This window comes from Barbus barbus (genome assembly GCF_936440315.1).
Source record: "Barbus barbus genome assembly, chromosome: 10".
Taxonomy (NCBI): Eukaryota; Metazoa; Chordata; class Actinopteri; order Cypriniformes; family Cyprinidae; genus Barbus; species Barbus barbus.
Genome location: NC_136738.1, coordinates 864,100 through 880,157, shown reverse-complemented (window position 1 = coordinate 880,157; position 16,058 = coordinate 864,100). Strand labels below are relative to the sequence as shown.

At 36.0% G+C, this 16,058-nt stretch overlaps 1 protein-coding gene across 1 annotated transcript; it reads left to right on the top strand.

The window, feature by feature from the left end:
* Positions 1 to 1,053: 1,053 nt before the first annotated feature.
* LOC306876317 (speckle-type POZ protein-like A) lies at positions 1,054 to 11,585 on the top strand. Its single transcript, XM_079427401.1, has 12 exons — positions 1,054 to 1,218; positions 1,876 to 2,002; positions 2,555 to 2,682; positions 3,944 to 4,065; positions 4,156 to 4,307; positions 4,767 to 4,894; positions 6,199 to 6,376; positions 6,785 to 6,840; positions 6,935 to 7,057; positions 8,133 to 8,275; positions 8,367 to 8,420; positions 8,891 to 11,585. Exons 3-12 carry the CDS (start codon positions 2,605 to 2,607, stop codon positions 9,033 to 9,035), a joined length of 1,179 nt encoding a protein of 392 aa, XP_079283527.1. The 5' UTR covers positions 1,054 to 1,218; positions 1,876 to 2,002; positions 2,555 to 2,604; the 3' UTR covers positions 9,036 to 11,585.
* The last annotated feature ends 4,473 nt before the right edge of the window (positions 11,586 to 16,058 follow it).

Below are 16,058 nucleotides of genomic sequence, written 5' to 3'. Positions count from 1 at the left end.
TTGTCCAGCCTGTGATGAAAGGGAGAACAGACGTCTCTAACTTTCAGTTCGCTCTCAAAATGTAATGTCTTTACCATTTACAGTTAACAAAGAACACAACCTCATGATCAAGGCATATTAACCATGAAACACTAGCTTTGGAAACCATGAAACCCATGTGAAAATGCTGTATAATTTTAGCAGTGAGACCCTTCCATGCTGATGTGAATGGGCATTAGTTATCATAGGCCTCCAGGGTATAATCACAGCACATTGTTTCAGAGCGGCTTACCCAAAGCTCCTTTTTGTTTGTCAGGAGAATGACATCGGAGCACTGCGGAGGACAGCGTGAGGGAAGAGTCGTCTGCACTCAACTACTGGCAATCAAAGCAGAACTTGCCACACAAGCAGACATTATTTTGCTTTCAAAACAGATGATGCATGTTCTGACGCACATTATCAACATTATAAGTGACCCTTAAGTCTTAAGTCGCTGGGGTATATATAAAGCCACAAATATATTTTCTTAAATGTACCAAAACTTCATTTTTGATTAGTAATATGCATTGCTAAGAACTTCATTTGAACAACTTTAAAGGAGATTTTCTCAATATTTAGATTTTTTTGCTCCCTCAGATTCCAGATTTTTCAAATATTATCCTATCATAACAAACCATACATCAATGGAAAGATTATTTATTCAGCTTTCAGATGATGTATAAATCTCAATTAAAAAAAAAAAATGACCCTTATTGGCTGGTTTTGTGGTCCGGGTCGTTTTTGTGGGGAAGTGTTACTTTTGTCAACACTTGCTATCTGGAGCCAATCATAACTGACTATTGGTAAGCGCTGAGAGATATTTTTATGTTTTATATATAATAAAAAAATTTTTTAGCATTACTTTAACAAACTTGATGTAGGCTTTCACCATATTTAGTTCTGTGGGGAAATATGTATATTATCCCTGCACTCTGTGCACGCTTTGGGCCGAGGCGCGCCCCCGGCTGGCGGAATCACGCACAGCCGCGGGTTCGAGCTGAGCGCGGCCACGAGACTCCTGTGCTCGCTCTCGCTTCCTTCATAGGCAGGATAAGCAGCAGACTGCAAGCTACTGTGATGAGCTGCTGTTGAAAAGCCACAAATACACTTCAGTCGTAAATAGTGCCGATTAAACTTAGCAGATCCACAAGGACCGGCCGAACCTTGACTTTAACTGTATTGACAGAATGACGAGAAAAGGTTTGTGCTTTACCTGATCTACTTTAGTCAGTGTTGTGGATATAGTTTAGCTTGCTAGCCAACTAGCCGACAAGACTCTGACTAGCTCAAACAAAAGACTTGATTCCTTTTGTCCCTACAAGACTAGATTGTTTCATGGATATACTGGGCTTTCAGTTAATGACATGTGGCCATGAAACTGTTGAAGCTGACCACACAATTAATTTAATAAGATTTCGTGTTTGCATTATGGCTAACCGGTTTCTTTTGGCATATTGGCCAAGCCCAGAAAACAATCTGATTTAAACACAAGCACATAACTGAACAACAACAACTGAATAAAGCAGTTATGTGTATAGTTAACATTTTAATTTATATATATATATATAGATTGTCAACTCAATTTAGGAGCATTCATTCCGGTTTTGAACTTAAGTTTTGTTGTAAATATCATAATAATGTTTATCATAATGGCAGTCTAGAGCTCAATATAGCTGTGAAAGTTGGGTATATGTCATTATATATATACTTTTTATTTACAAATGTGATTTCAGTTGCTTTCAGTCCTGATAATGTCCTGAAGTACTGCTCTTATTTTAATTAGGGCCTAATGAATGCTTCTGAGAGGATTGAAATGGCAAAGTTTATTATTTAATAGATATGTATTTCTATTCACAGGCTGGGATGAGGAGCCCTTGGATCATGCTGTAATGTCACAGTAAAACACTTGTTTCTTCAGTATTTACCTGATACTTGTGTACAATGGCATCAAGAAATGAAATTCAAGATATTTACTGAAGTTTAGGTGAGTTGGAGGATGGTGTGCAGTTATTTTGTTCTTAATTGTTTGGTTAAGAGTGAAATATAGTCAGGTGGTTTACCGAAATACAACTAATGTGCCCTTGACTATACCTTGTCAACAAGAGCAAGTTCAGACCTGCCTATCAGGCCTGTGCCAACAAGCCATTAGTGATTACATTGGACTTAACTAATTCTGATGTTTTTGGCATCGTCACCAAGCACAGCTATATTTAGCGTGATCGTTTCTCATAAGCATTTTCATGGGTTTCAAACACATTTTTGTGATGTTCTGTCAGACTGGATTGTGATATTGCACGCTTCCGGTGTTATAGGTTTCATAAAGCTTATATTCTTTCATTTCCTTCCTCCACTTTGACACCTAAAAGCGTTTTGATAGATTCTGTGCCCTGAGTTGGGGTTAGCAATGATTCTCATCTGACCACAAAATGGCTTGCTGATGGCGAAGTCAAAGATTTGATATTTTCCGGTCAGGAGGAGAGGCAGAAATTGCTGCTGTTTATTTTCTTAAAGATGTCTTTGCTCTGTTTCCATAAAGGTTAAGTGGTGAAAGCTTAGGGACGGTCAGCGCTTCTTGTAGAGCTGGCCATGTCGGGGGTCCCAACCCCTCCTCCTCCAGGGGAGATGTCCAGTGGGCCTGTGGCGGAGAGCTGGTGCTATACCCAGGTGAGACGGACTGATGGCTCAGACAATCATATACAGGCTTTGCTCAAGTGTTTTAGAAGCTATTTATATAGCAGATCTCGGCTGAGTGATTGTTGAAATCGTTGCTAAATGTAAACTGCATTATCACACAGGTATATGAAGTTGGATATATGTTGCATACAGCTTCATCCACATAAATACAGTACTCACATGAAGCCATTATATATGATATAGCAAATTTTTCTATTGTGTTGCAAAATGTTATCGCCTCAACTCTTTATATAAAGTAAGTAATGTAAGTCCAACTTTATGCGTACAGCATATTCACATAGATGATATGTACTATATAGCAAAGCTTAACTGCTTGATTTCTTGTATAGCTGCACAATGTAAACTGGTATCGCCCAGCATTAATCTGCTAAAAACTACATAGGAATGAAAAGTAATATTAAAATCAGTGCTGTCAAACGATTAATCGCATCCAAAATAAAAGTTTGTGTTTATATAATATATGTGTGTGTGTGTACTGTGTATATTTATTACGTGTATACAAACACATGCATGTTTATATATTTATATATAATATAAAATCGAAGAATATGAATATATAAAATGTATAAACATAAATATTTTCAAAATATATACTGTATGTGTGTGTATTTGTATACATAATAAATATGCACAGATACACATACATATATAATGTAAACAAACTTTTATTTAAATGAATCATTTGACAGCACTATTTAAAATATGATTTTCTGTAAAGCTGCTTTAAAATAATTGTGAAAAGCACTATGTTAATAAATTTGACTTGATTTGAAATTTGACCATTCTTTCAGTCTTAATATGACTTTCTAATATGACAAGTATAGCTTGAGCAAATGCATATGTTTTTATCTCTTGCTTGTTATGGGGCTGTGCACAGTTTGATCTAATGGAGGGTAATCAGTGCATTAAAGTAGATAGGGTGACACTTTATTGTGCAAGTGATAATGAAACTCAAGCAGTCATCATAATGTGGTCATGCTGGTTTATCAGATACGGTAAAATGATACTGAGACAAATTTCCGACGGGTAAGGTTTAACCTCAGGCAAATGCAATGCAAAGTTGTAAAGAAGCTATTTAGTTGCTTGCAAATGAATCGGATGTTAGTAAAAAGTTGAAAGCTGCCTTTTAAGTTGTTCTTGTAGCATTTGGCGTGTTGTTGTCCAGGAATGACTGCTCATCGGTATGTTTGTTATCAGTTTTCACTGATGGTAATCTTTGATGATCTTGTAGGTCAAGGTAGTGAAATTTTCCTACATGTGGACCATAAACAACTTCAGCTTCTGTCGAGAAGAGATGGGGGAAGTATTGAAGAGCTCTACCTTCTCCTCAGGGCCTAATGATAAGATGAAATGGTGAGGAGCCTGTGCATGTGTTTGTGTGTGTTATAATGTTGTCATGCCCATAAAACATCTTTATCTCTCGGCATCTTTATCTATCTTCAGGTGCCTACGGGTCAATCCGAAGGGACTCGATGATGAAAGTAAAGATTATCTATCGCTATATTTGCTACTAGTTAGTTGTCCAAAAAGTGAAGTCAGAGCCAAGTTCAAGTTTTCTTTACTGAACGCTAAACGGGAGGAGACAAAAGCTATGGGTGAGAACTTTGCTTTTGCCTTTTAATAGAAAAACAAATGATTGGAGTCTTGTTGTTTTCAGTCCTGCATAGATTTGTAATGTCAAGTGTCTTGAACTTAAGTCATTATTGGCTGATTGCTTTTGGTTTATAATAGTGCTGCCAAACGGTTAATCGCATCCAAAATAAAAGTTTGTTTATATAATATATGCATGTGTACTGTGTATAAATAGACACATGCATGTATATATTTCAGAGAAATTTTATTTTTATATATTAAATATAATATTTAAATTATATGAATATAAATATTGTCCAAATATATACTGTATGTGTGTGTATTTATATATACATAAATATACATAGAACACACATATTATGCAAACAAAAACTTTTATTTTGGATGCGATCAATCACGATTAATCGTTTGATAGCACTAGTTTATGACTTACTCACCGCTTACTTCTCTACCCAATGCAGAAAGCCAAAGAGCCTATCGGTTCGTCCAAGGCAAAGACTGGGGCTTCAAAAAATTTATTAGGAGAGATTTTCTGCTTGATGAAGCAAACGGGCTGCTACCAGATGATAAACTCACGTTATTTTGTGAGGCAAGTATGCATTCACTTCATGATCTGTCCGGTAACTCAAACTCAAACCTTCCATGCATGAATGCATTTGTTTGGATCAACCCCACCTGATTAATCATTTTAAAATGCATTATTTATCCTAAAGCATTTCTAGGTGTTATGCAATAATAGATTGTTTTCTGTGAGGTCAAAAATGTGTGCAAGTGGTCTAACTGTCCACTGTGTCATAATAGTGTGAGTGTTTTAATATCAAATCAACAAAGAATTCATACAAATTCAAATATTACATTTCTAAGAACTTTACACTTGTTTTTTTTAACTGAATTTTATTTATATAATTTTTTTTATCATCTCAGACATTCTTATTTGTCTTTGACTCATTTGCAGAACAAATATTTTGGCATTTGCTTGGTCCAGAGTTACTTCTCTCTCTTAGGTGCGCATTTCTTTCATAGAACGTGGAACATGCTAAATGTGTTTTTCAGATTGAATTTCCTGCACGTAGCACGCTCTGATCCGTTTGTATGAATATGCTAGTAGCCGTTTGACAGCTTACCCTTCTCTTCAGAACGTAGCAGGATAGAGACGTCACCTAGAGCGGCAAATGAAATGGGTTGTCAAATGAATTTACTGTAACACAATTATGAGTCTTGCTTGAAAAATAGCCGACATGCCTGTTGAGATCCGCTGCAGGGTTTAATATTTGCAGGGAAATTGGCAATATCACAAGGCAAAGTTGAAACTAAATGCAAATTGCAGATAATATGTTTTCCCTCATTAATTGGACAGTTTTTGTAGATGATTATTACCAGAAAAACTATTAACCAACTGCAGGATGCTTTCATCAGATTGCTTTTCATTTTGCATGAAAGTATTTTATTTAATTTTTTCTTCCCCTCTTTCATTTACCTCCGTTTTGCTCAACACTCTTGAATATTTTAGCCAGATTGTTAGTACTCTAAAAGAGTTTGTCAACATTGTATACAGGGAACGTATAAATAGGAGCACTTAGTCAATTAGTATGTACTTTTTTTTGCATTTTCACTGGCCAGTCTCCATTGCTGTTGCATTCACATAATTAATGCAATAGTTTGCTCAAAATAATTATAACATTATTAATAATTATAACTGAATTTCACACAGTTCAGAGAAGTAAATGAATGCTGCATATAGGACTACATCATAATGGGGAAAAAAGTGGCATCACTATATATAATATATTTATAGATAGGTAGATAGATAGCAATATGGAAAAAAATATTGAAAAATAAAAAAAATAAACCAGACCGAGTGGTTTAATTGGACTTGTAATGTGTGTCAATTAGGTAAGTGTTGTTCAGGACTCTGTGAACATCTCCGGACAGTCCAACATGAACATGTTGAAGGTTCCGGAGTGCCAGCTGTCCGATGACCTGGGTAACTTGTGGGAATGCTCACGCTTCACGGACTGCACTCTATATGTGGGAGGACAGGAGTTCAAAGCCCACAAATCCATCCTGGCAGGTGAGTCTAATCCAGACCCCCAGCCCTGCTGACGCCATCAGCTCCATGTCCTCCTCTCATCCCAGCGGCGCTAGCTCAGCACCCACCCTTCTGAGGGGTTGTGTTTGTGTGTGGGGAGACGGTTTGTGTGACCTTGGCGGTAGTGATTTTTATTTTTTACTTTCTGAGGTCGTAATTCTTCAATATGACAGATCGAGATTCATCACTGAAAACCCACAGTGTTATCCACCGCTAATGTCCTCAAAGGACGACTGGGTTCATGAATGTGACTTTTTTTGTTTCTTTTTTTGCCTTTGTAGGTTATTTCTGACCTGTGAGTCAATCTAATGAAAACTTATTTTTGACTGTGACCACGTATCGAGAGATGCTCATATAATGTGACTGACAGATTTATTGCTTTCTTGACAGCGAGATCACCGGTCTTTAATGCCATGTTTGAACATGAGATGGAGGAAAGTAAAAAGGTATGCATTTGAAGCTCTTTTTTTATTGCAAAATTGGTTTAGATACGTTTGCCGTTATGCAGCGTACATGTTTGTAAGCTGCTTTTTCTTGCAGAACCGAGTTGACATCAGTGATGTTGAACCAGAGGTTTTCAAAGAAATGATGGGCTTCATATACACAGGAAAAGCACCAAATTTAGAGAAAATGGCTGATAGTTTATTAGCCGCAGCGGATAAAGTAAGTCTGAAGTTTTATTAAATCATGAAATAATGTTAAATGCTTTGACTGTTTGTTTTTTTTTTCATAAGAAATGTTTGCCATCTGGGGATACACTACCATTCAAAGGTTTGAGGAATAATGAAAAATTATTAATTTTATTCAGCAAGGATGAATTAGATTGATCAAAAGTGACACAATTGCATTTGTATTAGGCAATTTGTTTCAAATAAATGACACGTTCATAAAAAAACTAAAAACTCTGGTTTTGACAGAAATAGCACAGCTCTTTTCATCACTGATAATAAGAGATGTTTCTTAATCACCACATCAGCATATTATAATGATTTCTGAAGGATCTTGTGACACTGAAGACTGGGGTAATGATGCTGAAAATTCAGCTTTGCATCACAGAAATACATTACTGTTTAAAATATATTGGAATAGAAAACTCTTATTTTAAATTGTAATATTTGACAATGTTGCTAATTTTACTGGATTTTTAATCAAATACATGCAGCATAAGATAATTCGTTAAAATACATTTGAACACATCTTGCTGACCCCAAACATTTGAAGGTAGTGTATATGTATTGTTTTGGAAGCCAAAGTGGTAATTATGTGGTGATAATTTTTTTCACTCTTATGTTGTTTTAAACCTGTACTGATTAATTTTTCTTCTTCGTGTGGAAAGACATTTTGCACTGGCCGCTGAAGCCAAGTGATTCACTAAAGCATAATTTAGATGTCTCTGCTGCTTTCATGAATGCACCAGGTTGAGCTAGATTTGCATTGAATAAAGACTTTAATTTTGCTCTTTGTCTCAGAATATAGTTCATATGGACTATTTCAGTAATGCTTTTATGGTGCGATATCCTTTTTGAAGATTAAAAGCTTCAGAAAATTGACCAGTAAATGATTACTAATGCATTATTTTGTGTTGCATGGAGGAAAAAAAGTCATACAGGTTTGGAACAAAATGAAGGTGAACAAATGCTGACAGAATTGTCATTTTTTTGGGTGAGCTAACGCTTTAAATGGCATCACAAACCTTTGAGTGTTGTTCTGTGGAAGTCATGTGTGTCGTTCTCCTCAGTACGCTCTGGAGCGCTTAAAGGTCATGTGTGAGGAAGCCCTTTGCAACAGCCTTTCGGTGGAGAACGTGGCAGACACCCTCATCCTGGCCGACTTGCACAGCGCAGAGCAGCTCAAAGCACAGGCCATAGATTTTATCAACAGGCAAGCTCCGCCAGAGAAACTCTGCTTGATAAATTCCTGCTGCCATGGCTGTTTACCAGCCTGAGAATGAGAGTGTTTTTCTTATCCATAGGTGCAGTGTCCTCCGACAGCTGGGCTGTAAAGATGGGAAAAACTGGAATAGCAAGTATGTAATTAGCTGATATGTGTGACACAAGATTAATTCTGAGCTCTTATCTACTCTCTTAGATGCATTAGAATTCATTGTTTTAGGTTCTGGGCAGCCCGAGCTGCTTGGCTGGTGCCCACAGCCCGCGTATCTCCTGATACCGGTTATTAATAGACTCTGACTGTCTGAAACGTCAAGGAAGAGAACATTTCTGCATTATAAACATATCACAAAGATCCCTGGCACCCTTCTGATCGTACTCTTCAGAACGGCAATAGCTCTTGCATTACTGCATGCTTATTTGGAGGAAAATGGTCTTTTGTATAAATAGACGGTTGCTTGAATCTCTCACATGCACCATTGAATTGAGCCTCTTAACTTTTTTTTTTTTTTTTTTACTCCATTAGACTGGATTAATCCACATTGCTGTTATCGATTTTTAATGTGTCTTGTGTTAATACTAAAACATCTTCACCCTCTCCTGACAGTCACGCCACGGACATAATGGAGACCTCGGGCTGGAAGTCAATGATCCAGTCTCATCCTCACTTAGTGGCGGAGGCTTTCCGCGCGCTCGCGTCAGCGCAGTGCCCTCACTTCGGTCTGCCCAGGAAGCGCCTAAAACAGTCGTGACAAGGTTCCTTCTCCTCTCTTGGGCCAGTCCTGGGGCAAAAGCCAGAAAACTGCGGTGTTTAGACTCTATCCCATTGTCATCCGAGCCGACAGCACTTGACTGGGACAGGTTGGCTTCTAAACGGCAGCGGAAGCTGTTCACACCCTTCCTGAACGATGGGTTCGGCATCTGAGCTTTATTTTGCGAATCTTTCTGTCACTTCAAACAGCCTTAAACTATCTGCCATGACGCTTGTGTGGAGTGTTTGAATTCTCTCAGTTCTACTCTGTGCCTGCCTTGTCCCATGAGACCAGGCCTCTTCCCTGTTGCACTAGTTCCCAAAGTCTCGCTGTTTTATACGGCGCTTCCTAGGAATGCGCCAGGAGTTCAATCCACGGGAAATAGTATATGTTCCTAATGTTTAGTTGTGCGACTAGACATGAAATAAATGTTAACACAATGAGTGCAAGGTTACACTTTTTGAAAAGATAGCTATGCCCCATATTGATGGCACGATTTCTATGTAAAGACACAGTTTAACCACAGGGGGGGGGGGGGGGGGGGGGGATACTAGTACTATTCCATAAGGGGGGGCTAAAAAAAGCATTTCAGATGTTTGTATTGATGTGTGTGACAAGGAATTATTGTTTTTGTCCTGCCCCTTGACCTGTGAAAACATTCAGAGTCATCTATTCACAATTTTACAAACGACTCCATTTTTGGACACAATAGTGTTGCTTCCCTTGAATTGGTCTGCCATATACAGTCATCTGGCCCATAATGCATTTGTGTAACCTGATTGAACTAGACAATCCATCTTCAAACACATCGTCCTCTGCGATCAGGAAATGTTTGGATGCTGAGCATCAGAGTGTGGCGTTACTGTGTATGTCACATGGATGGATTGATGAATGTGTGCTTGGAGGTACAGAATACAGATAGATGGTCAGTTAGTTTCTTTTGTCTTGAGCTGTGGTGTTACAGTCGAACTGACCGTGATTTGGAAGAGGACTCTACATTGTGTCTTGCTATACTGACTTGTTCTGTTAAAGGACATGTTTTTTGATGAATCTGGAATAAGTTCCGTCTTTTAAAAAATATTGTCTGCGAGAATGCCTGCATTAACTCATTAAAAACGTTTTTCAGCATTCAGTGGTGTTTTATGTATGGTTTATATAATATACTTCCATTCAAAAGTTTGGGGTCGGAAATGTATTTTAACGAGTCTGTTTTGCTCACAAAGACTGAATTTTATTTGCACACAAAAAAAAAGCAGTAAAATCATTTCGATTAAAAACAATATTTGAATATATTTTGAAATGTAATTATTTCCTGCGATGACAGCTTAAATTTCTGCATTCAGTGTCACACGATCCTTCAGAAACCAATAGAAATGTCATATTAATGTTAAATGCAATTGCTTTTTTAGGATTATTTAAAAAGAAAGATACAGAATTTGAAATATAAATATTTTATATCATTGTCTTTTTTGTAATTTTTGATCAGTTTAATGCAACCTTGCTAGTTAAAAGTATTAATTTATTTTTTAAATCTTACTGAAATTTTGAATGGTGTGTGTGTGTGTATAATATATGGGTGTTTCTGCAACTACAGGCACTTAAGTCCCAGCAGTGAAATTTTAGATTGGTTAAAATTTGTCATATGATGCTTAATAAATGTGACCCTGGACCACAAAACCAGTCATAAGCAGTGTTGGGGAAAGTTACTTTTAAAAGTACTGCATTACAATATTGCATTACTCCCTAAAAAACTAATTACGTTACTTAGCTACTTTATATGGAAAGTAATGCCTTGCATTACTTTTGAGTTGCTTTTTAAATATGAGCAGGGCTTGATTGTTTGTTTTTAATATAAGTTCTAATTATAGCAAATGTAAAAGCCCTTTCACACCAAAAAGTGTAATGAATAAACCTGAGGCTGAAGGAGGAGTAAATTCACGTTTGTCCAGACAGGAGAAGAAGGTTCAATACTCTTCAGCAATAAAAAAACAATGAAGCATAATTGTTTTTTGAAAAAGTAACTCTGATATTTTCTTGTAAATTAAAAAGTAATGCGTTACTTTACTAGTTACTTGAAAAAGTAATCTGATTACGCAACTCGCGTTACTTGTAATGCCTTACCCCCAACACTGGTCATAAGTGTCAATTTTTCAAAATTGAGATTTATACATCATCTGAAAGCTGAATAAATAATCTTTCCATTGATGTATGGTTTGTTATGATAGGACAATATTTGTCTGAGATACAACTATTGAAAATCTGGAATCTGAGGGAGCAAAAAAATCTAAATATTGAGAAAATCTCCTTTAAAGTTGTTCAAATGAAGTTCTTAGCAATGCATATTACTATTAATTAAGTTTTGATATATTTACTGTATGAAATTTACACAATATCTTCATGGAGCATGATCTTTACTTGGCATAAAAGACAAATGTATAATTTTGAGTCATACAGTGTATTGTTGGTTATTGCTATAAATATACCCCAGCGACTTAAGACTGGTGTTGTGCTCCAGGGTCACAAATATATTCAGTGTCATTACACACCTTTAAAAAAAAAAAAAAAAAAAAGAATGATTAATGCGATTTAATTTAAGATTCTAAAGCATTTATAGGTCTAAACACCTTTTTTGTTCATGTCCCACAACTCTGGTCATAATGAGATGCGTAAAATAAGCTAATTGAATTTACAGCATCTTAATTATTTATTTTTTATTATTATTTACTGATCCTTTTTTTTTTTTTTTTTTTTACTAAATGTGCCTGTCCCCCACTTTTGAGTCCTCATGGCAACAATGAAAAAAAGGCTTTTATTATGACATTTTATCAAAGACAAAGAAGTCTAGTTTGTGAGCACATTGCTGTCAGATTGGGCCGCCTCACTACCTCACTCACAACATCCCAAAAATATATAAGGTAAATATCATCTTTTCTGCGTGTCCTTACCATACAGCTTAGTAATTATGTACTTTGAACTACATTTTAAAAATAAATGTATATTACTGTTTAATTAATTTATATTACGATGCTAAGAGTCCAAACTAATGTAGTAGTCCTTGCTAGCTGCAATATTATTAAAAAATGTCATTTCCGCAACATTTTGTCCACAGCAAATTTAGAGACTAGTTAGAGGTTTACTGTATATTAAATTACAAATATTCAGTCTGTTTTCTGTTTCTTTTATAATGTTGTTCTGATTTCATGGCACTTTAACATGGTCCTTACCCAAGCAAGATGTCATTACCGCAGCTCTGCTCTATTTTATTTATTTTTCATATTTGTATTTTGCAAAAAAATATATATTTTAACGCTCAAATTGAGATGATTTACACATTGAAATTGCAACATCTGTCATAAAAAGCTAAATGTTATCTGTAGTGTGTATGGAAACAATTGACATCTAATACTGTCTACATTTTACATGACAGAGAAAACCAGGAAATATTTTGTAATATCTTGCAATATTTCCCTATTTTGTGTATTATTTTTTTAATATCAGTATTTACAAAACTGCACCAAATTTGAAAAAGCTATTGAAATATATTACATTTTTATAAAAAAGAAAAATGTATATAATGAACATTATTGTAACGTTACGGTACGGACATTTTGTAAGAAGAATTGAAAAACATAAAAAATAAACATGTTCCAGATTAAATTTTAATGACGCAATTTTGTTGACCACCTTATATGTATTACAGACACTGATGGTTTATATATGATTATATATATATTAGTGCTGTCAAATGATTAATCGCATCCAAAATAAAAGTTTTGTTTACATAATGTGTATGTGCTGTATATTTATGTGTGTGTATATATATATGACATTTACATTAAATATAATTTTTTACTGAAGTAGTCTCTAAATTGGCATTTTCCCACTAATTGACAGTCATCTGACTTTTTTCCTCTCCTTTTTGGCACATGTATAAATATCTAAGAATACTAATATATATGGCTTATATAAGTTTTTTTTTCAGTAAAGGCATTGTTTTACTTCATGATCTTATCCTGAGGAGTTTGTTATAGTCATTACGTTCAGCAAGAAGTGAAATGTCACCTGCAAAATGACTAATGTTTTGACATTTTGTTTTGGTTATTTGTGTTGGAACACATTTCAAGAAGGTGAAATGGGCAAAAAGAACAATATAAGAACAACTGGCCATCAATTGCATTTTGCTAAACATAAGTCATTTTGTGATTGATTAAACATTGCGGTGTTATTCTAAACACTATGGCCTGGTTTCACAGACGGGGCTTAGCTTAAACCAGAACTAGGCCTTAGTTAAATTAAGACATTTAAGCAGCTTTTATAAAAATGCATAAGTATGTATCATGTATAAAAAACATTACAGGTGTGCATCTTGACACAGAGCAGTATCACCCATATATTAAGCTATGTCAGAGCAAGATATTTTCTAAAACATGCATTTTAGCCTAGAACTAGCCTTAAGTCTTGTCTGTGAAACCGGGGGTAAAAAGCATTAGCACAATTGTTCCTGGCACTGTAACTGCATCGTATGTCGTGGTACCGCGTCCATTGTGATCTCTGCAGCAGTTGCAACGTCTTGCTCTCACCCTCCATGATGGGGAAATCAGGGCTAATTAAAGCAAACAGCATGCAGTCTGTAATCCGAGCTATCAAACACACATGTTTTCCCCGTGCCAACATGCCGCTTCATGCCGACCGTTTTCTGCGGCTCCTAGGGAACTCTGATAACATCTCACTATTAGAAAAGCTCTCTCCAACTCCTGTCTGTCTGGAAGACCGTTTTGAAGTGCACCACTGAGCTAATGAGACGTTGCGGATTCATACAGTTCTTTTTTCCATCATAGGACAATTCAGTTTTGTTCTTTTCTTTTCTTCTGTGTGAATCAGATGGTGGGAGGCCGTCTATGTTGGAAGCCAAAAACATGACAATCCATTCTGAAAGAAACAAAAGGTTAACGTTTGAGGAAGAGTGCATCGTTCTCATATGCACACAAACTGATGTAACACGGGTCTATACATCAGAAAGCTTTTTATTGAATATGATCATGTATTAGAGCTCGATGAAATGAAACACAGCACAGGATGTAATGTTTTTATCCAGAGGTCGTGTGATTTTGCAAGATATTTTACTGACTGAAGAATCAGTGTTTTATGCAGATGTTTCACTACAAATCTCACATTAAACTGTCTGGATATGCTTCATGTTTACATCTGTGACAGTCATACTAAATAAAAGCAATAAATTAACCCTCTATGGTGCAGTTTTGTTATATGGCAGCATCCTTCTTCCTTCACTGGAAACATTAACTATGACAATGTTTGAAATAAAAAGACATTTTAAAAAGAAACCAGCAATATATATTTTGTTAAGCCACATGGAGGCACATGGAAGTGCTCTATAAACTGCTTTATTAAAGAATTAATGTTTTTACAGAAATATTTAAGTACAAAGGTGTGCAACAATTTATAAAAGAAACATGAATTTAATAATCAGAAGAAATTATCCACACCGTAAAGTATTTTTCAAGACAAAACTATTTGTGTCTTTTTACCTAAAATTCAATGTGTCACTAGCACTTTCTGAGTGAAAATAGTTTCATAGCAAATCCGTGGGAATGCGTACCATAGAGGGTTAAAAGAAAGCTGGAAGCTCAGGTATTTTCCTTGAGCGTTTTTTGTATTGTACAGATATTGACGACAAACATAAAGCGTACATTTTGCTGAAAAATAAAAGCCATGACAAGCTAGATGACTCAAATCTATATCTACTTGATATAACGGTCAAACACCAAAAGTAGGAAAACTGTTAATGCTGGATTGATAGATTAAAGAAACAAATCCTTTAAAGGCAAAATACACACGGTTTTATACATTTCACATTTATACACTATTCACAAAATTGCACACAGAATCAGTGTTTAAACTAAATACAATTATAAACAGCTATCTTTGTATCGACATGTTCTTGATGTGAATGTTCATGTGGCAAGACAATTAGAGTATCAGTACAATTAATTATCCATCTGATTTTTCATTTCGAGCAGAACTGCAATCCAGATCAGTCACCCTTGATATGGGAAAAATTAAATAAACGGCCATAATCTGACACACACACGCACACACACATGCACGCACACACACACACACACACACACACACATACGCACACACACACACAGAACCTGAGAATTCCAGTTCTGATTATCAGACTATGGCATTTCAGCTGGTTCATTGTGACACACTGACATTTAGACTATAATGTGAAAGCAACAACGATTCCTTCAAATGATCTCCATGTACTGTTTTAAATGATGAAAGACTCGATACAAGGTAGCCTTTCATACTGTATTAAATTCCCCTAATGTGCGTTTGCATATATGTCTGTATTTACTCCGGACACATTTTCACTTTTCCAGGAACAGAGGACACGAAAGAGTCTGATTCCAGTCCAAAGTCACTTGCTTGAATAGAGGTTTGCTACATGACTGACATGCTAAATTTCAGTTTTTGGCTCCGGGCCCCTCTGTCATGGTTTGTAAGTGAAATTTCCCACTATAATTAATGTTAATTAGAGCCTGGAAATGTGGCGAGACCATGACAAAGGGTTGTTAACCGGCTGCCAGATTCACTAAATCCACCTGTCCAATGAATTGTGCTCTCGTGAGACATGGCAAATTATACACAAATCTCAATTCACACATAGATCTTTTGTGAAATGCAAAATAACTAAGAGTAATTTGTAAGTGATGTCTTTGCTGAATGATTTAACCCGTTCGCACTTATCTTAACAACTGCATGAATGCTTCAAACTATTTAGAGGCCACACTGCTCAATAAAACACACACACACCTCACAATACAAAGGTGTTTCACGTATAATCTATCCTCTTTAGCTCTGTGCTTTATTACCTTGACAAGTAGCGAAAGATAGTCAGAAAACATATTCCTGGTGGAACTCGAACCGTGCGTGGGATGGATGCGAGACGTTTAAAGCCAAAAAACAAAAGCGCTGATCAGTTATTCTGCCGTA